At 38.6% G+C, this 24,629-nt stretch overlaps 4 protein-coding genes across 7 annotated transcripts in view; all 4 read right to left on the reverse strand.

Annotated features, from left to right (window-relative positions):
- LOC306875011 (uncharacterized protein) overlaps window positions 1–24,629 on the reverse strand; it is a 991,916-nt gene that overhangs the window by 890,197 nt on the left and 77,090 nt on the right. The window lies entirely within an intron of this gene.
- Window positions 2,302–7,339, reverse strand: LOC306875029 (glycerol-3-phosphate dehydrogenase [NAD(+)], cytoplasmic-like). The gene is made up of 8 exons (XM_079425395.1): window positions 7,179–7,339; window positions 6,117–6,294; window positions 5,754–5,894; window positions 5,530–5,668; window positions 5,290–5,402; window positions 4,977–5,213; window positions 4,787–4,893; window positions 2,302–2,686 (listed from the first exon to the last, which is right to left on the reverse strand). The coding sequence occupies exons 1-8, from the start codon at window positions 7,217–7,219 to the stop codon at window positions 2,590–2,592; spliced, it is 1,053 nt and encodes a 350-aa protein (XP_079281521.1). The 5' UTR covers window positions 7,220–7,339; the 3' UTR covers window positions 2,302–2,589.
- On the reverse strand, window positions 8,800–16,893 carry LOC306875007 (SWI/SNF-related matrix-associated actin-dependent regulator of chromatin subfamily D member 1-like). The gene is made up of 13 exons (XM_079425361.1): window positions 16,634–16,893; window positions 15,072–15,244; window positions 14,948–14,990; window positions 14,456–14,578; window positions 14,221–14,343; window positions 14,018–14,134; window positions 13,781–13,882; window positions 13,462–13,623; window positions 12,401–12,498; window positions 12,186–12,321; window positions 10,756–10,878; window positions 10,168–10,269; window positions 8,800–10,059 (listed from the first exon to the last, which is right to left on the reverse strand). Exons 1-13 carry the CDS (start codon window positions 16,814–16,816, stop codon window positions 10,006–10,008), a joined length of 1,539 nt encoding a protein of 512 aa, XP_079281487.1. The 5' UTR covers window positions 16,817–16,893; the 3' UTR covers window positions 8,800–10,005.
- LOC306875005 (acid-sensing ion channel 1B) overlaps window positions 21,519–24,629 on the reverse strand; it is a 170,786-nt gene continuing 167,675 nt past the window's right edge. For 3 of the 4 annotated variants that reach the window (XM_079425359.1, XM_079425357.1, XM_079425358.1), the window contains one exon: window positions 21,519–24,550. In XM_079425359.1, coding sequence (XP_079281485.1) covers window positions 24,455–24,550 — 96 coding nt within the window. In that variant the 3' untranslated portion in view covers window positions 21,519–24,454. The remainder of the gene's footprint in view (window positions 24,551–24,629) is intronic. The other variant, XR_013784681.1, reaches the window with a different exon arrangement.

The following is a 24,629-nucleotide window of genomic DNA, read 5'->3' on the forward strand; positions in this document are numbered from 1 at the left end:
CTGTCTGAATGTATTGAGAACAAAGAATTGGAAAAGGAGCTAAACTTTAAACAGATCTGAGAGATGGCAGAAGAATAGGGTAAAGCCATGCAGGTGGCAGTAGCACTCTGGAGAGTGGACACAAATGGAAAAAAAGGAAGAAGAAAAGCATATTACGGGAAAGCAGATGATGTTCCAAAGAACATGTTTTCACTTATTTATTTGGCAGAAGCCTCTATCCAAAGCGACTATATCATTCAGTGTAAGCGAGTGTATATATGTAGGCTACTGGTGTCAAATAAATCAGAATTAAGGTATAATGTAATATTTTTAGATGCTGTGTTACTTGATCATTTACAGGAGCTTACTTTTTATTTTTAGCCACAATGTTCATTTTCATTCACGAAACTGAAACTGATCTAGCTGCGTTTGTAGTGTTGACTAGAAGAGAGATTGTAACAAACAAATGCCTTACAATAGTCTAGCCAAATAAAAACAATACATTAATTTATATTGAATATAAAACGGAGCTGATAAACACAACTTCCTCACGTTCGTTTTTATTGTTGACCGAAACAGAGACATAAAACATAAAACGTCTTACCGTGCGCGAGAAAATACACCAGCAATGACAGCAGATTTGAGATATGCTTCATTTTCACAGTTGTCGCCTAAAAATGTAGATTCGATGACGTAAAGGTATGTTGTTCCTTCAAATTAAAGGAGACGCCATTTTTAAAGTGAAAGTAATAGCCTAATTTAGGGGGCTCCCTTTCTCATTGCAGAGCCATGACGTAGTGACTTTAGTACAATTAGCCTAATTATTAGTATGCATACTCTATTGGAGCTGTGTTGTTTGACTGCCAACTGCTCTGTAAATATGGAATGCTATTCCTGACATAATTAGAAATAAAGAAATATACAAAGAAAAGTTTAAAAAAGCAAAAATAAATAAATATAATTTTACTTGTGTATTCCCCCCCCCCCCCCCCCCCCCACATTTAATTTTTTATTTTTTTGTTTATTTATTTTGCTATACATTTATCCACTTTTATATTACGGGTTATTATTTCAATTTCACGTGGGTAGTTCAGCTGGGAAGCGTGCAATCTGTGATCATAATGTACGTACATTGCATTCCGAGTGTTTACTAAAATTGTTTAATTGGTGGAAAACTGTGCCTGATGAGAATCTGTATTTGAGTAATTTCAGATTTTTTTCTGCATATTATTTTGTGACTTTTGCCAAGGAGACGTTCCTGTGTTTTATGTTTATTGATATATTAAAATGCAGAAATAATTGCATTAATGAGAAAAAAAAACAATACACAGATTCAGAAGGTGAAGCAGGCTGTCTTTATTGACTTTATATCTTCCCTCACCAGGCGGTGGGGGCGCTAAACTAACATGTTGTTGCTCTGTATTAGTTTAATTTAGTGGTCCACAAACAGCAAAGTATTGAGAAATGCAACCAAAAAATAAATATAAGCTACAAAAAAAGGGTTAATTTACAGCTTACCACATGGAAATGTACCTAACTTTAATTACTAAATATTGATCCCACCTTTATAGTGCTCCTTTGTCATTTCATGCTCTTACAAAAAAATAAAAAACTACTATCCATCCTAAACTCTATGTGACATTAGTCATTTTCAATACTATTTAGGGCAGGTAGGGTGGATAGTATGCAGTATGCACATTGGGACACAGGGATAATGTGCTCTTCTGGACATTTTGCTAAATGAGGTAACAAGCACATCATCGCCCTCTAGTCTCCAAACCGGAAAATCGCCTCTCCAAAAATAGCACTAGTTTCACCCAACAGCGTGCGCTATTAATAGATGCTGCTGTTCTCATAGAGGAAGAGCTAAATAATCAATAATAATAAATTAAGACACAGGCCCAAAACTAAGAAACTGGCCTTTCCCATCTGGATTATGAACATTTTTTTTAATTAACCTGACATGTTTCTAACATTGAATCAAGTTCAATCACACAATCGACAATTTTCTTTAATATTTGATGTTAATATTAGATCTGTTCTGCAAAGCAATTTAGATCAGTCCAGTTTGCAAACGTTAGCAATTGAAATACATTTTGTGTTAGGTAAGGAGTTGCTTGCTCTCAAGAAAAGGTCAAAGGTTGAACCCCTAAAATGTTAAAGGTGAATATGTGTCAGAGAGGTTTGGAAAGTAAAGGTCACATTCCTCTGTGTGTTAGAGAGAAATATCATCCTGTACAGAGACACACTCGACTCAAATGTTAACTTTGTCTTATCTACAATCTCTAATGATTTCACAAACAAACTTACAGACCCAAAACGTGAACAAAATCTGTTTTAATGGCACATGAACAAAAAAACTTTGTTTTCCAGAAAATAAATGCTTTTGAGGGCTCGACTTTAAGGCACTTCGTCATTGGCTGAAAATTGCAGAATAGGAAATGTTAAAAATAATTTTTGAGAGTCTAGGACTTTAAAACAGGACAAGATTCCTTTACAATGTATTTTATCCGAAATAAAATCTTATGTACTGTTAATTTACAACATTTAGACAAATATTTCATACTGTGTTAATAAAAACTACTAAAACAGCCATGTCCGTAATGATGTTTACATGTGTTCTGGATGGTTCTGTAGGCAGGTGATGAACTCTTTGACTGGGTGACCCTGGAAACAGATCTGATAAACTGCATTAAACAGGGGAAACCTGCAGAAAAATACAGAAAGGTTTACATAAATACATGAAAAAGAGACAAAAATATGTCTCCCATATTGTGAACAGTGCTGGGTAGATGATTTACAAATTGTAGTCCATTACATGACAAAAACTTGTAGTTAGTAACGTAATCCATTGCATTACACATTTTTGGTAACATAATCAGACTACCTTTTGATTACATTTAGATTACTTTTGAACTAACTCATATATCACACTGATTTAAATTAAATAATATTGTACCTAACTGATATAAAATATAAAGAGAAAGAAAATATATTCCATTCATTGTTTATTAGCAACAAGAAGTACATTAAACATCACATTAGGACATGATTTCCCAAACTGAGGGTTGTGAAGATAAAAAAGAATCAAGAATTTATGAATAATTTATTCCTATTGTCTGAATAATCATGTAATATATATAAAAGAAACTGTAGTCTGATTACAAGTGTTTTAAAATGTAATATAATCTAATTACTGTCACATGTCGGTTTCCTTTTAGTTCCGTTTTGCCCTTATTTGGTATTTCCTGTTCTTGTTTCCAGTCATTAGTTAATCATCGTTTAGTCCTTTCACCTGTTTTGTTAATCATCTCGTTTGCTTATTGGTTTGGCTTCTTTATAAGCCTTCAGTTATGTTGTTACCTTTGTCATGTCTTAATGTAATTAAGGTTAATGCTGTATTCAGTTCTATTGATCTCATTTATGTTATTAAACTCCTGTTTATTCTGAAACCCTTCCTGCCTGTTTGGATCGGCTAACCGTTACAGAAGATACGCTACACCGATGATGAGGCTGATTCTGGTTCCCCGCAAAGATGGCCAAGGGATCATCAGCCTGCTGCTGCCCACGGCGAAGTATGTGCTGCCGCCCTTGACGAAGTTGGTTCCGCCGTCCACGGTGATGATTATGCTGCCACCTGCGGCGAGGTTTACGCCACTGCCCATGGCTCTCCCAAATCCGCCGGTTCCTGCCCTGGAGCTTCTGAACACGGCGATACCCCTTGAATTAGTGGCTCCCGTCCTCTCCCCAGAACCCCCTCCTGTGCCTGCTCCACGCCAGCGCTTTCCAGTGCCCACTCCTAGTCAGCATTCCCCAGTGCCCGCTACTCCAGGGCCAGTCTCTCCAGCGCCGCCAAGAGTCTGCCCCTCGCAAGTGCCCTCCAGTGCCTGCCCCTCGCAAGTGCCCTCCAGTGCCTGCCCCTCGCAAGTGCCCTCAAGTGCCCGCGCCTCCAGAGCGCCCTCCTATGTATTCGCTGGTCCCGTCCAGCCCTCCTGCGTCTCCGCTGGTCCCGTCCAGCCCTCCTGCATCTCCACTGGTCCCGTCCAGCCCTCCTACGTCTCCGCTGGTCCCGTCCAGCTTCGCGCTGCCCGAGGGCCCCCAAGAGTCCACGCTTCCAGAGCGCCCTCCTATGTCTCCGCTGGTTCCGTCCAGCTCTGCGCTGCCCGAGCACCCCCTAGTTCCCGCTCCTGTGAGGCCGGGCCTAGAGCCAAGGTCACGGAACCCCTTGATCAGCCTTGGCTGCCCGAAATAATAAGGCCATGGCTCCCAGAGTCCCCGGATCCGCCATGGCTTTCCAAGCTCCCAGAGCCGCCATGGCCTCCCGAGTCTCCAGTGCCGCCATGGTCTCCCGAGTCTCCAATCCCGCCATGGCTCCCCAAGTCTCCTGTCCCGTCATAGCTTACGGAATCCCCTGATCCGCCCTGGAGGCTTCCCGTGTCTCCTCCCTGTCCTGGCTCTACTCCAGCCTCCAGGGCTCTCGTTTGCTCATTAGTATGGCTTCTTTATAAGCCTTCAGTTCTGATGTTACCTTATGTTTCTTAACATAATTTAGGTTAATGCTGTATTCAGTTCTATTGATCTCATTTATGTTATTAAACTCCTGTTTATTCTGAAACCCTAGTCTTCCTGCCTGTTTGGATCAGCTAACCGTTTTATTTATTTATCATCAGCTAACCGTTTTATTATTTATCAAGTAGGCTACAATTACATGTAGCCTACTTGATTTTTGGAATCTGATTACGCAATCCAGATTAAATGTAATTGGTTACTACCCAGCACTGATTGTGAAGAACCCAAAGATAGTTACTTTTCAACCAGGTTTTTGTGTTTGAGGATCTGATGCACTTCTGCTGCGGTTGCTGGACCTTGAAGTTTCTGGCCGTTCAGCAGTTCCTTCTCAAGCTCCTCGATAGACTGACAACAAACCGAAATATTTAACGCTGCACAAGAACACCAAGAGAAATAAGGTAACGTTCAAACCTGAGGGCCAGACATACTTTCCCGGTTCTAGCGAACGCTTCCCCGATTTTGCGGTTGCGTCCTCCATAGCAGGTGGTGATGAGGTCGGCGACTCCGCAGCTCTCCAGAAACGTGGCGGGAGAAACCGGACTGGCCGTGCAGAATATCCGAGCGAAGGCGATCATCTCCATCAAACCCAAGCGGATCACAGCGGCCTTGGTGTTGTCACCGAAGTCCAGACCGTCACAGAAACCAGAGCCCACTGCGACAATATTCTACAAAAAAAAAAAAAACAGTTATTGACTTTAACCAACTAAATGCTCCAGAAATTGAATGAAAATGGATGTTTACCTTTAACGCTCCACAGATCTCCACAACGTCAGCCTCTTCCACCACTGTCACACGGAAGTTTTGTGTTTGCATCAGTTCCTTCAACAGGGGTCCGTGAGCTTTGCTTTTACACCCTGAACACAAGATTATTATTGATTACTTGAAGAAATATAGTGGCTACATATAGTTATAGTGGCATATATAGGCACACTTTCCTTCTGTTATTACCAAAACATAATATTTCCATTTTTGTGTTATTACCAATGGTAGTTTCACAAAATTTCTCATCAGCGACCTCATTGGCGAGATTGGCGCCCATCAGCACGGTCATGGTGATGCCAAGTTTTTCCCTAATGACTTCAGAGATCAGTTTCAGTCCATCAGGACCCTCATCCACGCCCTTATGAAACACACACACAGTGGTATAACAGTGCTGCAGGGCCACATACAAACTGAAATGTCATTACATAAAGTAAGACACTTACCTTAATGAGGGACATTCCCACAGCGTCCGTTTTGATGTGACCCTTAATGGTGTCACAGATTCGGGACACAAATTGGTGAGGGATAACAAAAATTAGGATATCTGTACCCTTCACTGCGTCCAACAGATCCGGAACCGCCAGCTGAAGAAAAACAGGCATTTATCACTGTTTATTTATTATATCAAACACCACTTTAATGCTACTTTCCATGAGTTTCAAGATGGCTTCCTTACATAACTTCACTATTCAATATCCAAATTTCCATTGAAGTACTATATTTATTTTATAATTGTTAGCAAGTGAACGGCAGTAATGGTTCAAGTATTCTAGTTCAAGGATTCTAGAGATGCTTTATGTTCTCACCACGTTGGGCGGCAGCTTGTGTCCAGGCAAGTATTTTACATTCTCGTGTTCGGTGTTGATGATTTCAGTGAGTTTGCGTCCGTTGACCATCTCCTCAAACACCCACATGTTCACCGTGTTTTCAAATGTGCTGTATTTTGCTGCATTGGCGCCCACTATCTTGGCGATGGCAGAACCCCTGAGGAAATGAAAGAACTTTGACAAACTGTAATGGATAAACAACAGCCAATACTGCTGCTGTAATGACATCTGCACACACTGAGGCCTTAATTAACAAAAGAGCCAGATTCAGTACTGCATTACTGTAAATTACAGATTGAGTCCTGACTTCACTGAACCTGAAAACAGGTTATTGCATGCACCACTAATTTTTGGTAACTATTATTGAATACAATAATATTCTTTGAATATATTCAAACATTATAAAACTTTTAAAATGGTGTCTGCAATTATAAATAAATCCTTCTAAATATAAACTTAATAATCCTGGAAGCATGAAACATGCAATTAAGATACTAATTATGGATGATTATAATAATACAGTTCATATCATATTACAGCTTTGCTTCAGTATCTGCAATGCCAAAAAACAACCTGAAGTTTATGGGTCAGAAAGAAAAGACTGCAGCCAATTCTTTGTTAAATGAGGACCAGTGGACACCTGGGTCAATCATTACTCAGCAACTATTACCTCAGCAACTCCAGCAAGCCAAACAATGCACATTTGAACATTAAATGCAATGCATAAATGTAATAAATAATAAATGATAAAATAATTTTTATTTAATTTTTCAAAATAATTGACTAAATCTAAAATCTATCCATGTTATCTGTAATATTCCAATAATATTATTAGCAGAGAGGTTATTTATTCCTGGTTTATATTTGATATCCGCAGAGGGAAGCCATGCAACCGCATTTATTCAACTTCCTAACATAGAATTAAATTCAGTTTGTCTCTCAAAACAGGCCGTTTCCAAATACACTTAAGCCTTTGCATTAATAAACATAAACCAGCAAAAAAACAGTATAAAACAATCACGCAGTGTAAATGTCACGCACCAGTTGCCAGAGCCGATAATGCAGACTTTCTTGGCCGCCATACTGCGCGTCTGTCCCGGCTCGACCGGCTGTAGGACTTCGGTGTGCGTTTGTTTGAGAGCCGCTGACGGACCAGAGACGATCCTGTGGACGCGCTTTTAAATAGCCCGTGAACGCGCCTCACTCCCCTTAACGCGCATTGGCTGATTTCTTCTCATGCATGAGCGCAACTCAATACCGGACTATACTGACGGTAATTTATTATTATTAGAAACTATCATAATTACTGTATTTAGCGTGCAAATTATGTGGGATTTAACTGCATTTAAGTCTCGAAACCACAAAGGTGCAATTTCTGTATATAGCATTTTTAACATATCACAAAAGCAGGGTTAAATACGCGAAACAGAGACTCCTGAGGTAAACATAATTCGACGAAATGTAAATAGGATAGACATTATTAATAATAATTGTTTTATTTGAATTTAATAGAAATGCTTCATTTAAAAAAGTACACAGACCCAAAACTTTTTTGTGAAAGTTGGCATTTAGGCGCCAAACATGAGTTTGAATAGCCTCCACAGATGAAATTTGATGATTTATTTACTTAAGCTTGATAGCACATCAAATAATTTTTGATTAAAATGTATTTACAATAAGTTTACATTTGGTTAAGTACACAGCCAGCTTTTGAGTTCAAGTTGGAGCTGGTTGGGGGTATTTTTACATTTTTTATTCACTTCAGTACTATTGTACACAAAGTGTACATTTTCAATAGGCTATTCTTATTATAAAAGTCCAAACTGATGAAAACCAGATATCATGTTTTCATTAAAGATATAGGCCTAAGTTACACATTTTAGGTCCACATAATCATTGTTTCAAAATACAAGATTGTAATATAGACTGAGAACATTTGGTTCAATAACTGGAACACAACAGAACATTATGAAGCAAAGAAAAAACAGACTCACATTTAACGTAATTGATAGTTTCTGAGTGTGTGTAATAATTTGTTTGTAACATTGATTCAGAGTGTCATCAAAAGTTGTGAAGTATGACATGAACTTGAGGTATTGTGCTAGCTAAACATAAAATAACTGCTGCAGTGCTACAAACCTAATAACTTCTCACCACAACAAGAACAGCAATGCACAGCGAGACAATTATTTAATTTCGAAACCAAAATTCAAATATTTTCCTATTAATCTATTACACTGCATTTACAATGCGTAATGCACTAAATATTTTCCTCCTGTCTATTGCTATAGTTATCATTATGCCACTGCAATTTGGAAAGTGAATCTGAGAGTGAATTCTACCTAAATTGAACGCAACGGCCAATCAGAGGTGTTCAAGAAATCAACAGATGTCTGATTAGCTACATTGCTCAATGCTACAAAAACATGCTGTAAATAGAAACTGTTGACGCTCTCCGGAGCACAAACACTAATACACATTGGAGAGGTTGCCAAATCGTGTTAGAGTTTAAACTAAGGGTGTACTTTCTTTAATTTGAGGTTACCCTTCAGGGTGTGAGAAAATGGATGTGTGGTGTGAGTTGGCATCTGTTGCTTGCAGTTCTATTGAGCACCTTAGGAAAAAGATTAAAAGTTGCACCGATTACACTTTACACTGGGTTCAGCATTGATACAAGATTATCTTTATTATAACACAAGGGCTAACAGAGAAATACAACATTTGGTCCATTAAAGAAAATAAAGAAAAACAAGATTGTAAGATATAAAAATCAAAGCAAATGCATGACTTTAGGGGGAAAAAAAACTAAATGTAGTTGAAACTAAAACTACCCAGAATGTTAAAGTCTTTAGCACTTGACATTGAACGCTTTGAATTACTTGAGTGGAAGAACCCATGGCCTCTCTGTAGCGCATCTCTAAAATATTAATACACTTGACCGTTTTCCCATTTTGTAGGTAGCCATGGCTGGTTAGTACTCGCCTTGGCAGGTTTTTCACGTTGTCCTTTCAGAGTGACAAGTTGACTTAAATGACGATAATTAATCAAACCAAAAAACTATAAAAAGGCAATTCTCTAAATGTATTAATACATCACAGCAAGGTTAGATTGGAAGTACTTTACAGTCCAGGACGAAGCTTGTGACCAAAAGATCTATAATCAAACAGGTCGATCAGCAGTACATCTAGTCTTGTGGATCTAAAACGACTATTGAACAGAGGAGTTCAGAAAAAAGCCTTATTTACTAAGTGTTGCAGAAAACGTTAACCAGTAAGCTTGCCTTTAACGCCAACAGACTTGTTTGAGGAACTTCCTCCAAATAATTCATCTTCACAGAGCTGAGGTACTAAACTACGGCATTATCTGCCATCTATACTTAACTAGACTAGATCTTCATAAAGTTCATATTATGAGAACATTAAAATATCAAAGACAATATCAATAACTTCAAAAATAAACAATGACCCCTCCAACTGATTGGTTAATATGGAAAGCAGCGAATGGGCTCAAACATTAGCACGTCCAAGAGCATTCTTGCGATTTGGAATTTAATGATCCAACAAAGCCTGTCAGTTTGGTCAGAAAACAAAAGTTTCCAAAGTGACAGCATCGCAAAATCACCTTGACAAACGTTCAGTTACAAATATGTAAAAATAAGAACGACAGCAGACAACGGGGTGTTAGTTTGCGGAGTCACAACAAAAATAAGTTTGTTTCTGTATAAGGGTCATTCCTGGGCAGCTACAGCAGGACAGCACAAGATAAACTGCAATATAACTGTAGTGATCAGTGTCTGCAGCACAGAGCAGCAGGACATTTGCTACCCAGAACCCCCTCTGGTCCTGTGTCGTAATGGCCGCGAGCTTACTTATGTGTTTCGAATGCCAAGAGCCTGTTCCAGCTCCTGTCTCCTTTGCTGAACCTAAGAGAACGAGATTGAGAGAAACGTCAATAAAAAGAAGAGTGATTTTCCATACAACCTTTGAGATTTCAAATATTTCACAGTGGCTGAACAAGAGTAAAGCACCACCTTTGAATAGAAATATCGGCACACAGCCTCCTGAGCCCAGGGTTGGAAGTAGAACTCTGCTCTCCTCTCCTCCTCCGGGTTTCCAACCACATCCGTCATCGTCTGCAAGAGCGCCGAATTCAGACGTCAGCAGAACAAGATGTAACGGTTACTGATTAATGGCTTTTGTCTGAAGCAACACACTTTCTGCAACGTTCAATCCCAAGGAAATACATTCAACTGTTTCGGAACAGATGCTATATTTTTAGACTGCTAAAGTGTGATTGAGCAAATGGTTGCAAGCTTTATTTTCCCCAGCTGTTTAGAAATTCAGCATCCCATGCAAATGCCTGTGAAACACCCTCCCAACCCCCACAGTCCAGTCAGTCCATTAAGTAACACTCAGCTGAGCAAACAGTCAGATGGAGAAAGACTACAGCTCTGGGCGAAAGTTAAACAACCTCTTCCGACAAGCAAACAAAGAATTTAGCAGGTTTTAGAAGATAAATTGGAACTTCCAAATTCATGTATCCATAAAACATGGCATTATCATGGAACCAGGGTAAAACGTGTGGTAATGCCACTACTTCTTAAAGTATTTGGACTCACCTTCAAGTCTCGGCACTGCGACTGGAGCCAGTCGTTGATGAAGCCCTGTGGGTCTCGTGCGAAGCTCAACATGAACTCCCTTTGAGTCTTCAGTTGGTTAATGGTTTCAATGGTCTCATGGATCTGAGAGAACGAGCAAACATACTCAAGGGATCATGATTACCATTATACAAGATGTTAATTATACAACAGTTAGTTCTGGTTCACTAGTTTGGATGTGTACTCAATATAAAGTTCTTTATTGAACTGTTGTATAAGAGCAATCACACTCCATCCTGTTTAACATCATACAGGTTTTACTGTAGTCTGATATTTCATAAACATAAACTGGCACTATACAAAGGTCAACTATTGACTGGGAAAGATACATTTTGACTGTTGCAAACTAGTGCTTCAAATGGGTCAAAGGGAAACAGCAAAACAATGCTCAAATATGTGTGTGAAAGTTGAAAAGCCTGGAGGTCAATATGCAAATAATATAATAATCACCCAAAGAATCACAATTCCACTTTTGATTGAGTGCGTTGTTGTTGAAATTACAAAAGAACCCTAAGGAACTGAACTTTAACCCACAGCTGATTTGTCTTAGCAATTCAACCAATTCACCGAAAACCATGATTACATCAATCATGGAGTAACTGTGGCAACAAGGAGTCCGGTTGCTATCCCTGAAGTGGTTACTAGAGTACTAAACATTCTTAGCAAACAGAGAAGAATAAAATTAAACATGTCCAGAGCTGACAGAAAGCAGGATGCTTTTTCCTGGACCACTCCCTGGCTTCTATCCACAACAAAACCGTTTGAAAACATTCAGACCGGCATGTTGCCAAGAGCCACTTTGATATGCAGCAGACAAGGACAGGATGTGCAGCAAAACATCAGTGCAAAGGCAACGGCAGAGCTCTCCCCTGCAGTGATGTCCCGAGCACTTTGAAGACTGTTTGTCCAGCCAGAACAAAGACGCCACTTTGGAGGCTTTCGGCCATACGTGGCCCTGGAGCACAAAACCAGTCTTAAGTCGCTGGGGTATATTTGTAGCAATAGCCAAAAATACACTGTATGGGTCAAAATTATAGATTTTTCTTTAATGCCAAAAATCATTAGGACATTAAGAAAAGATCATGTTCCATGAAGATATTTTGTGAATTTCCTACTGTAAATATATCAAAACTTAATTTCTGATTAGTAATATGCAATGCTAAGAACTTCATTTGAACAACTTTAAAGGCGTATTTCATTACTTTGTACCCTCAGATTCCAGATTTTCAAATAGTTGCATCTCGGCCAAATATTGTCCGATCCTAACAAACCAAACATCAATGGAAAGCATATGTATTCAGCTTTCAGATGATGTATAAATCTCAATTTAAAAAAATTGACCCTTATGACTGGTTTTGTGGTCCAGGGTCACATATGTGAAACTTGCATACCTTGTTGTCGAGGCCTGCAATCTCTTGCTGACTGGCCGTGGAAAGCAGGAAAGAGTTCATCTGGGTCTTCAGGGTGTCGTCGACCTCCACGTCTATATCGTAGCATGCCGTCTTCTTCTGGTCATTAGGATCCACGCTGAGATACAAAAGGATGTTTAGGTCACAGATGAGGCAGAAACAGCAATTCTGAGTGACACCAAGTGGGTGATGGTTACCTTATGACATGGTTGATTATGATTGGCTCGGGGGGCATCAGTAGTGCATGCAGTCGTTGAGGAATTTCAGAAAACTTCATCCGCTGGCTTTCAAAGATCTAAAATAATGAGAATCGAATTATTGGGTTTCAAAGAGCTTGAATTAGGAGAACCAAAAAGTATTGGTTTACAGAAATCTTGAGCGAGAACTGACAAGATGTTGAATGGGAACTGACAGTTTTGGGTTTCAAAGATCTAGAGTGAGAAGAATTGAGGTAACTAGGCAAATCTTTAACAAGGAGAACTGAGAATTTGGGATTTTAAATATCTTAAACCTTCAATGATCAAGTTTCAAAGATGAACAAGGAGAACCGATAATTATTAATAATTACCTTGAATCAGAACCAATTATTATTTTAAATATCTAGAATGAAAAGAACTGGGGTAATTGGGTAATCTTATCTTTCAAAAAACAATATTACTAAGGAGAACTGACCATTTTTGTGTAATATGGTAACTCAAATGAGGAGAATCTACAATTATCAGGTTTCAAACATCTAGAACGAGGAGAACTGACAACTATTGGGCTTCCAAGGTCTTGAATGAGGGGAAAAAGCAACTAATCAGTTTCAAAGATCTTCATTGAGGTAAAATGTCAATTTTGGGGTTTCACAGATTTAGAAGGACCAACAATTATTGGGTTTCAAAGATCTTAAACAAGGACAAAACTAAATTATTGGGTTTCATACATTTCGAGCAAGAACCACCAACAATTATTGGGTTTCAAACATCAAGAAAAAAATAAAATAAAATTCCTAAACCGATCTGAAGCCATTAGCATTACAGCTACTGTCCTAGTTAAAAGATGCTTTTAACCAACTTTTAAGCCTCTGGCAGCACACATATAAACTGTGCAAAATCCACCTGACTCATAGCAAACACAAAAAAGGCAAGAGAATCTGAAAAAGTAATATTGTGAACAACTAGCTTTCTTAAGTCAAGTCTAAGCAGGCATTTCCAGTTTAAGAGAATTGAGATTACTGCGGTAAAAACTTCAAAAGACAAACTCTAATGTTTGTTACCTGCTGGAGGTATTTATCACAGTTAATGAACTCTCGTTCATGAGGGTCCTGGAGTTTGTGGGTCTTCACGTACTGCCACAGAGCCTGAATGATCACGGGCCGCGTTTGAGTGTGGATCCCCAGCAACCGGGCAAGTCTGGGGTCCAACTTAAACTGAGGAGGCTAGAAAAAGAACAGTTTGTCGCATTAGTCAAAGTTACTCACATTTACTAATAATGTAGAGTGGTGCCACCTGCTGGTAGCTTGTGAAAAACAACAAGGGCTAAGTTTGGAATAGCATACTTCTTGAATTATGTATACAATTTGTGTTTGTCATCACCTGGTAGTCCAGCATGAGCAGTACAGTACAGCGGACTCCAACATCTCCAGGCCTCTTCACCTGAAATCCATCAGTCTCCTGAGTCGTGGCTGTTCGGTGCCACTGGAAACAAGACAAAGACACTTTAATAACTGACAAATGGCACTAAAGTGGCAATACAAGAGATCTAGTGGACAGTACATCAGTATACTAAGTTTGAAGCACTACAGTTGAGAAATGCACATTTCTGCATCTCACCTCCACCAAATGATTGTCAGGTCCATATAAGTCTTTGTCCAACTCAATCACTAAAGACTTGAAAAAAGAAGAAAACTTCCTCTTCTGCTTGGTTGCTTCATACTTGGACACAGCAGTCTGAGACAGAGAAACACAGTTTTCAGAAATTACAAACTATAAAGAGTTCGACTTGAATGCCTGTGAGATGACAGAATCTCGCTTACGTCTTCAAGAAGTCGTCCCTCCACACGCAACTCCCAAGATGCAACGGTTCCTTCGCCGTCCTCTGCATCCGGTTTGGCAGGGTTGAAGGTGTTGGAGATAAATATCCGAAGTTTTCTTTTTTGCTGCACAAAACAAACAGTGTCATCTTTCAAACAATTGTAGTTCAAGATGGAATCTTAGCCAGTTTTTCTTCTAAAGGAGTCAGGACAATGTTGGTGAAAAATCAAAATGTACCTTGATGGGTCTTTTGAGAGCTTCCTGAATATCGAGTCTTTTGCGCATTATGGTCTGGTCGAGCTTCCTCTCAAACGCCAGCAGGTCCATGTACGCCTGAGACTCAGGAACAAGCTCTCTGATCTGAAATAAAGCCACAGAGAAAATCAAGATCATCTACAGCTTTTTGAACCATATTCTGTTGAGCAGTTTTCAATCAGTCACGACTTAGTTTTTTAGCGTCTATTTGATCTCTATTTCTTTCTGAATAATGCATTCAGCTAATATCAAGGTTTTTCTTACTTGCATGGGTTGAAAAGTATACAGGAAAAAAACATACCACTTACATTAACATTGGAGAGCTTTTGAAAAAATAATTAAAAATGATTATAAATAATCAAGGCTATCTACTTGTACTGTACAAATTACACAATTAATTTCACATCTTGAACAATTAAAGACTCTTCAGACACATTTGGTGAGTTACAACCAACAGATTTCATGGCCACTTACTCTCTGAGGTAGGATTTTATCTGCCATTTTCTTCTTCTTGGCACTGAAATGAAAAAGAGATGGATCTATTTAAGCACTTCAAAAAGTTTAAAGCATCATCAAATGAAGTGTTAATTGGACTTACTGTTGGTTGCGATTCTGTTGCTGGACCTGTTGGATCTGATTTGGCGGCGGTCGCTTGCGGGATGGGTCCATGACTGGCATACCGGGGCGGGACACTGGACTGGCCCCGTAACCTGGGGGTCCCATGGAGGGTCCCTGAGGGGTCATACGACTGGCTGGAGGCATTCCTGGTCTCTACAAAGGCAGCAGTGAAGGACAGTTATCCAAATGGACAAAAAGCAGGAGATTGGCTATTGTAATGCGAATTCTTGTTTTGGCTTTATATTTACAGAGCAATATGATAAAGCAATAAGAATGACCATATAGCACAGTAAAAATCAATACATGACCAAATAACAATACATAAGGATTTAATGATAGAAAATAAAAATGCTTAGTCAATTCTTGGATTTTAAATTGCGGTCATAAAAAGGGCAACCATTACAACAACCAAAGCATTTCGTGGTTTGTTTTCAGTAATAGGATTCTGTTAAACAGCACCAGTCCTCTTCCCCTCACATTGTAAATGTCAAGAGCCAAACACTGGAGTCTAGTCATGCTTGAAAACAGCACTTTAAAAGTGCACAAGCTGTCAAGTTCATTTATCAAGTACCCCCCAAAAAATGTAATGCGTTAATTACTTTATGTGAATCATAAATAACCTTGAATCTCAACAACTGGAGGATGTAAATGCTAAGCTGGACAAAAATGCATGGCGAGAAATCTATTGCTTTTCTCCTAAACAAAAGAGTACATGTGTTCAAGGTTTCGCTGAAGTTCACACTCGAGCACACAAAAATAATACATCCTTGAATGCAAGATGTGGCCAGCACAAATTCTCAACATTTTTTCCCCTAAATGTGAAACTTGTGATATTGTCCTTGACCAACACAATAGCCTTTTAGTGGCTATTTTTGAACATTTTGAACGCTGAAGTCACAGTAAAGCACACAAGCATTAGTTAGTTTGTGGGTCACTAAAAAAATAAGCATTGCTGATCATCTGACTCTTCACTAAAGCTCAAGACATCTCAAAACATGATCATTCAACTTCTCACTTTAACTGTTTGTTTAAAGTATAATGCATTAAAAATACGTATTCAACCAGAAAAATGTTAAAGGTAAGTATCTCCACTGGTGGTCTGAAGCACGCTGCGTGCATAATATATGATTTGTAACGCTTATACAAATACACTGACCATCAATGCAACCAAACCCACCAGGATGATGTTCTTGTAGGCCCCAGTGTCATACAAACGTAAGATTTTGTGCTGAAACTCTCTTAATATCATCAAAATTAATGGGTGAATACATTTTCTTTATGCAGATTATAAGTGGAATTAAACAAAAACCATCAGTTGTACTTTATTAGTGGGAATCATGTGGAGTTTAGCTAATGCTGTGCAGTGACCCACTCATAGAAACAACACTGGACGCGCGCAAAATAATTTTTAATGATTTCCAAACAGTCTGAATGTATTATGCACTTAATAAACCTACAAATCACGTATGTAAACATTAAAAACATTAAAACCAATCCTCTCGGTTTAGGATCGGCTGCTTCTTTGTTCTCCTCGCGCCTTACCGGGTATCCGGGCATCGGTGATCGATACATATGGTTCTGCGGGCCGCCAGGCCCCATCCGTCCTGAAGGCGTACCGGGAACCATTCCGGGCCCTGCACCGGCTACCGGCGGCCCGGGTCCCATCGGGGCTCCGCCGCCTCCGGGTGTCGCAGGCTGAAAACCACTAACGTTACGAGCCGCCATCTTCTCCGCGAGCCGCAAACAGACGAAACACCACCGGTGATAACTGATCGAGTCTCGCGAGAGCTGAAGAGCACAAACGACGAGCCGTCACGGAGTCTCGCGAGATGTGAAGAAAGATCCCGCTTGCGCACTGAAGAATATTTATTTGGTATATATTTAGATTTTTTTGGAACGAGCTTTCTCAGGAAAAACAATATTACAATATTATTATTATTATTTTTTTATTTAATTTTTTTACAAAGAATGTACTACTATTTTCTTTTTAATCCAGCATTGACTGCAAACTACCTCTTCTGACAGTCTGATTAAAGACTGTTCTCGGAGCTCTTATCCCTTTAACAGACTGATAAGCTCTTACGAAAATACACACACACACACATATATATATATATATATATATATATATATATTTGTTGTTCTATAATTGTTCATACAATTTCATGTAAGTCATTTAGCATGAATAAAGAAAAAAGATAAACATTTTGATATTTTAATTTATTTATTTTATTTAATAAAATAATAAAATATAAATTAAAAATTAATAAAATAAAAAGTAAATATTGCAAATATTTTAGTAGCCCAAATGGATGTGAATAAATGCACACTATATCCAAAAGAGGGAGGCAAACACCCATAAACAGTTGTCAAATTTGCATTTCAGATGGTCTAATATTTCTGATATGAAAATAAAGTATTAACATCACTAACACAAGTAATTTTTCTTTTAAATGTGTGCTTCACTGCTTTCTTGGGCATTTGAATTAAGATTTTGTGTGAATAAAAACAATAACAGAGGAGAGACTTAAAAGAAAGGGTCAAAGGTCATCTATGGGGTTGCATGAATAAAACGCGAAACTCTGAATGTTAAAAATGACTTTTAATGTTCTGTCCACTGCAGTGGATATCAGAATCACATCAGATCAATTAGAAGTCAAGCATCTATCTCTCTATGTCCTTCATTTTGACATTTGGGCGTACATCCTAATGCATAGATTTATACACACACAAAGTGGTTCAAATAAGCACTCATTGCGGTTGATTAAAAGGGCTGATCAGCTTCCTGCCGACTGCCGCAGCGTCCATAAGTCCCACTTCAGCGGTCACAAACACTCTGATGATATCATTAAACTCTTTCCCATGAGCGCACTCTAAAATCAATCCCTTAATTCACTGCACAAATATATGTGTATGAGGTGTGATGCATTCCTGGTAAAACGTTTCCATGGAGACTACAGATAAATAATTACCCTCTTAGCCTTTAAAAAAGAGCCTTAGCCTTTTACCCCCTAATATTTCCACTAATAACATACATGTTTGTCATTATACTGTAAATGTGAGCATTTCCTTTCACAGCCGTTTGAAATGTTTTCTTAATTGCATTGTGCTGACAGGAATGAACTTGTACTAATTTCGAGCAATTAGCCGTAGCACATACAGCCGTATGAAACAAGAACAAGATGATCAGACCCCTGCCTGCTTCTTCTCATTAGAAAATAAAGAGCTGCTTTTCATTTCAGTCCCCTCAGTTTATGTTGCAGAAGGCCTCTTTACAAGATTTATTCTCCCTTCACTTGTGATTATTTTGATAAAAGAAGACACTTTGTTGTTTAGACTTCATAAAAAAAGATATGAAAGAACAAGATATTAGAAAACAGCAGGCTTTGTTGGATTTTATGTGTTATATAACAGGTGGCCTACTTTCCACCCACACTTCTGATCAATAAACACAAATATGAGTATCAAATATACCTTCATATATGGCCATTTAACACTCTTTTTCTTGTGAAGACTCACTAAAACCAAGGTAATCTCGGGTCGAAACTATATATCAACACAAAATGAAGACATCTCAGATATTTCTATACTAAATTGTTACTGGTTAAAAAAAAGAGCTGTGTTGAAGTGAATTAAGTTCAAACTAGCTCAGTTGTCTGAGACATTTTAATGTATTCATACTTAAACAGATGCTATATGCCCATATTGAACACAAAATATGAGATACAGGCAGCTGATATAATATGGTTGTCATTTTCCGTATATTGAAAACGACCATAAATCACATAATGCACCTCAATAAAAATACAATGACAGATCTATAATCCTGCTATTTTGCCAGGTAATTTAATGAGACTCTCATAGTTGACATTAGAACGATTAAAAACTAACAAAAACATATTTTTTAAATTTATATATAACCATGAGAGCCTCATATGTATATTATTAAGTAAAATTATTCCTCATGATATGTAGACATGATATGAGATTATTAATGTGAGTTACTTTATGACTAAAGATCATAAACAGTTAAAATGTCAGTTTGAACAAGCGCGAGGACATTTATGTAAAATATATAATCTCATTCACAGCTGTTGTTCCATCAGTGTTTTTCCTTAGAAGCATCGTGTTGTCATTATTTTAATGCTGGTTAGTATTGCTGTCTGGCCTTTTTTTTCCACATTCACGTATTTAATCTATAAGAGAGCAAGATTATATTAGTTTTACACAGTTTTAATAAGATTTCTATTGTCTTTTTGCAGGAGAAAACCACACGAGGTCTCTTTGCAGATTCATTTGTGAACATTGCTCCATTCGCTGTAACCTAGAACATCAACATATCTTTCAGTGATGATGCAGGTAAGACTCACAAACCAAATAGAGCTTTGTTTACTGTTGCTTGTTGCACATTTTTTGTCCTGTTAGCCAAATCTGACATATTGTTGCTGCCCAAGCCAATGAGTTCTTAGCTTTACAGTCTTGCCAATCATATCACAGTGTCCTCCTGCACAAAACGATTATTTATGAACCTAGGGGGCATGTGGTTACACATAGACAGACGCTGGACTTTCATTATATGATGGATGCATGTAAAACTGGCATGAAAGCAAATTAAGGTCTCTCCAGTCGACCCGGTTAAAAAGCGCCAGTCTCTGGAGTTCGTATTAATCCTCTCAAAGAGCACGATGACACTCTTATCAGTGACAAACGGCTGCAGCTTCTAATTGTGCCACGAGATCTGACAGGATAAATTGGCACAAGGGCAGAAACTCCTGACAGTTGCATTATGGGAAATGAATAGCAACTCATTTTCATTGAGCGAGTATCAGTGTGATGAACTCAAAGAGGCTTGTAGGGTACTTACATTTTCACAGTTTCAGATGATCTGAAAAATTAAGTGACACCGCTAATGGGATAATACTTTATAGGAACGTAACACATATCAAGTGACAAGGATGTTAGTGTCTGCTCAGTTATTTAGACGAATCTATCACAAACTATAAAACAAGCCTGTTGTTCGACATAGCATTGCTACCATTGTGTGTGTGTGTGTGTGTGTGTGTGTGTGTATTACGGGGCTACCATGGTACTCTTATTAGTCCTAATTAGTGGTGCAAATAATCACAAAGTATGGTTTTATTAGCTGAAGTAAGTATATTACTAAAGTATAGCCATTATTAGCCTCTAGAAGCTTGAGTTCTGCAAGTGAACAGCTGATGCCTTAGCCATCTTCAAAACAATGGCTAAAAGTACATCTCTTTCATCTTTATTTGACCCTCTCTAGCACTCTATTGTCATCATTTGTAAGTCACTTTGGATAAAATCATCTGCTAAATGACTAAATGTAATGTGCTGTACTATGATTGCATGAAATGCACAACATCTTTGCATACTATTTAGGATGGATAGTTTGCAAATTGGGACGGTCTTAGAAGAATATTGGTTCTAAACCCTAATTGTGGATTCACAAGAGCAGCAGCTGTGCCGAATCAAGACTAAATGCATCTTTCCAAATGCGTATGTTTGATGCGTTTGGAGGACAAGGAACGTCTCAAAGGCACTAGTGTTGCACTACAAGATCCTCATCAGAATGCACTGACGGTTGTGCTGCCTGAAGTCGTTGGCAGTTTTCCCTGCGTCTGCCAAAGACGCTCCCACATCAGCACAGAGACGACAGAAGGAAATGACATTCATCAGTCATTTGTGATGTCCCTCGCTTCCTTTAAACGTGCTAGGCTCGATCGAAAGCCCGCGGGTGATTTTGGACAATGCAGTCCAGTTAGACTTGAACTGCTATTTATATTTAATCATGGTTCCGATGCCAGTAGGCTACTTTAATATACATTTTCCTGAGAAGAGTCGGGTCGGATGTCCTCCGACGTTCTTGATAGATGCCTCATGCTTGGATTTTCTCTTATTCCTCCTGGGGTTGATCTTTCAGATCATGCACTCATGTCCTGTATCCTGATATCGTCTGATGCCCATGAACATCCCCTTCATCTTTCATCTCCCTCTTTCTAATTTCCATAATGTTGGTTCAAAATTAATTCTACCTGCTGTATGAATTCATGAATAGTTCTGAGGTAAGTGAACAGCAAGGCTGGAAATCGGGAGCCACTTGTAATTCAGAACCATTTTTGTCTATTTTTTTTTAATAGCAGCTGAATAATTTCCATGACGTTCTGTTAACAGTTATTGAAAGTCTGCGTTCTTTTGTTGATGGAAATGGAAACACTAAAACACTTCAAAAGTGGTTTTGTGTTGTTGAATTTATAGCGTCATGGCTAAAGAAATCTAATAGCAGTCTAGAATAACACAATAATGTAGATAAACCCAGGAGAATCATTATTCCAGTCTCTGAAGTTAAACATGAACAATCTCCTGACGTCCACGGTAAACCTAAATGAAATAACAATGAGACATTTGTAAAATTATGAATGATATTTATTATACCTTCATAGATAAATAGAACAGCCTATTATCTGCCGACTGCACTATCAGGCAATATGTATGTTTGCAGTAAAAAAACTAAGGAAAGAATAGGAGTACTAATGAATCTGTTGATTATCATGATAACACTGATAAGAATATTTTATCATTCTTTAACATCACCTTTACATATCGGTGGTCTTGTTTGTGCTTTGATATGAAGTTCGCGACATTAACAAATACGTCTCGGCAAGTACACAATTCAAATAAACAGTAAGCCGTTAAATGCACAGTTCAGTTTTCATTAACAGAATCGAAATAAAGACAGAATAACAGTCTCACGCAAACAAACACACGTACATACATGCACACATACGTACGGACAACTACAACCGTTTGCGGTTATAACTGGTGTGCTGTACAAGTGATCGTCTGGCCTACCCAGCGATACAAACTCTTTGGTTTGTTACATTCCTGATCCTGGAAACACTTTAGTCCAGAAACGGACCAGCAACACCTCGCAAATGATGAAACATCCGTCACAAACATTCACACCTTCATGCACACATAAACAATCATGTATTCATACATTAGCCCTAAAAAAATTTGGACACTTAGAAATGCCTGTGGGCCTGTTTACACCTTTTCTTGAATCGGATATCATTCTGATTTCTAAAAACTGTTACATTTACACTTGGCCACATAAATGTTGTCTTTGCAAAATGGATTTAAATCCGATCTCCAATTCCCATGCTACATGCAAATTTAAGTCAATTTAAGTTCACGAAGCAACAGATATGCGCTGCGTTTAATTAATTATCAGCTAATTTCAAGATCAAAGACTACAATAGGAGAGAGCACTGGAAAGATAAGTTAACCTCGCTACTTTTAATGAAGATGATTGAGTGTTGAGCCGCCTTTAAATGTGGCTGATTGGCCATTGTGTTCACGCGCTCAACAGATATGACTATGATTGGCTACAATGATCATCGCTTCATGCTCTTCACCGAGCGCTCACCCAGAAACATTTGAAAGCCTCATCTATAAGCAGATCTGTCTATGTGCAGATAGCCAATCACAGTCATATATGTTGAGCACATGAACACAATGACCAATCAGCCATGTTTAAGAATCCACTCAACAGTGCTCAAATGTTAGTGGGACATGGATGTTTTTAAGGGGTTAGTTCACCCAAGAATGAAAAGTACGTCATTAATTACTCACCCATAGACAGCAAGGATCCTTACACAATCAAAGCTCAGAAATGTAGCAAGGAGATCGTTAAAATAATCCATGTGACATCAGAGGTTCAAACGTAATTTTACGAAGCTACGAGGATACTTTTTTTCTGCGCAAAAGGAAAACAAAAAGAATGACTTTATTCAACACGTCATGTATGTAAACAACGTATGCAACGCATGTACGTGGATCAGAAAGCTCTCGGAATGCATCAAAAATATCTTAATTTGTGTTCCGAACATGAACGAAGGTCATGGGTTTGGAAAAACATGAGAGTGAGTAATTAATGACAGTTTTTATTTTTGGGTGAACTATCCCTTTAAAATTTCAGTGCTGACTGATATCACAATCGGTACTGTTGACAACACTTAATGGTTTCCACAACCATTTACATTGCATTTACACTTGTTTAGTTTCGTCTGACATGCGGCCCAGACCACCTCCTGAAGTGGTTGGAGTGATCAGATTTAAATCCATCTTGAAAGCCTTTCGGAGGGCATTTACACATGGTCTTTGCAAGATACCATAGCTATCAGAGAAAAAGCATGAAGTGACCAGGTGTAAACAGGCTGTGAATGTCATTTTGCCAGTCATAAAATATCAAACGAAGTGACAAAACGTTTGACAAAAAAAGTTGTTTGTTGCAGTAGTCTTAAAAATGAAAACCCTGCATCATAGATCCACAAAAAAAACTAAAAATTCACCAAAACAATCCTGAAGCATTTGTGATGTGCAATCTAATGCAACAAATTCTGACACATTTGAAAGAATAATTTAAGTGTCCAAATATCTTTTGGGGCCACTGTATACTTTTGGGGACTTCCCATTCACATTTATTGTTTGTCAAATATGCTAATTATACAACAGACTAATCGTTTGAATCGTTGTATCCTTGTAGAGAGGTTCTCACAAAGTGCTTTTGTCATCTTGCTATTTTTTGGGGGTCACTGAGAAACCCACAGAAACAGCAAAACCTGCGCACACACACATATACACACAAAAACAAACTTTACACCATCTCCCAACACTTGTATATAATTGAGGCAAACTTGGCGAGAGTAATAATGAAATCTAAATAAAACTAAAAACATGCACAAGACGACCAGCATGCATTTACATGATGAGACCTGTAACACAATGTCATATGAGACCTGAACCCTCCAGCCCCCCCGAAACCCCCCTTTGACGCTTGTAATGGTCACCTTGTTCGGGAAGTTACATTCTCGTGAGTTGTACACTGAGGCTGAATAGATCCAGCAGATAAGACTAATGAGGCTACATACAGTGAATAAGCGCTATATTTATCTACTGACCTACGTAAGCCACTGGTCTTAAAACAGTTTAGAGCTGTCACTATGTACACAAAAGGCATCAGGGTCCAGCTGCGGAAAGCTATTCGATGTCCAAGTCACGTTATGTGTAATTTCTTAGGCTTCAAGGAGTTTCGTTTTTGAGGCAGTATTTCCTTGAAATGTTCAAAAAAACATCAAAAGTTTTCCATGTAACGTGTTAGTGAAAATATATTTTGTTCGGTACCATTCCTCCGATGTCTGGATGTATCTCAAGACATGGTGGTTTTCCAGTGTGTGGCAGATCCAGAAGGTTGTTCTGTAATGTCCGGTTGTGAATGGGGTCCGTACTGATGTGGGTCAGCTTTGGTTGTTCTCTGTCAGACAGGCCGCTCTTGCTTTACGCTCAACAGGTGAAGTCTTCGAAGTTGCCCTGGCCAGGATGGTGAGGTAGCATGTTGGCTGGGTAGGTTGACGGGGTACGAAGGTTTTCACAGGGAGCCTGAGAGGAAAGACAGACAATCAGAAACTACACAGTGTAAAATGAATTCTCCCTACAATTAGGCAAAAAGTACCATGTC

Source organism: Barbus barbus, assembly GCF_936440315.1.
Source record: "Barbus barbus genome assembly, chromosome: 9".
NCBI lineage: Eukaryota > Metazoa > Chordata > Actinopteri > Cypriniformes > Cyprinidae > Barbus > Barbus barbus.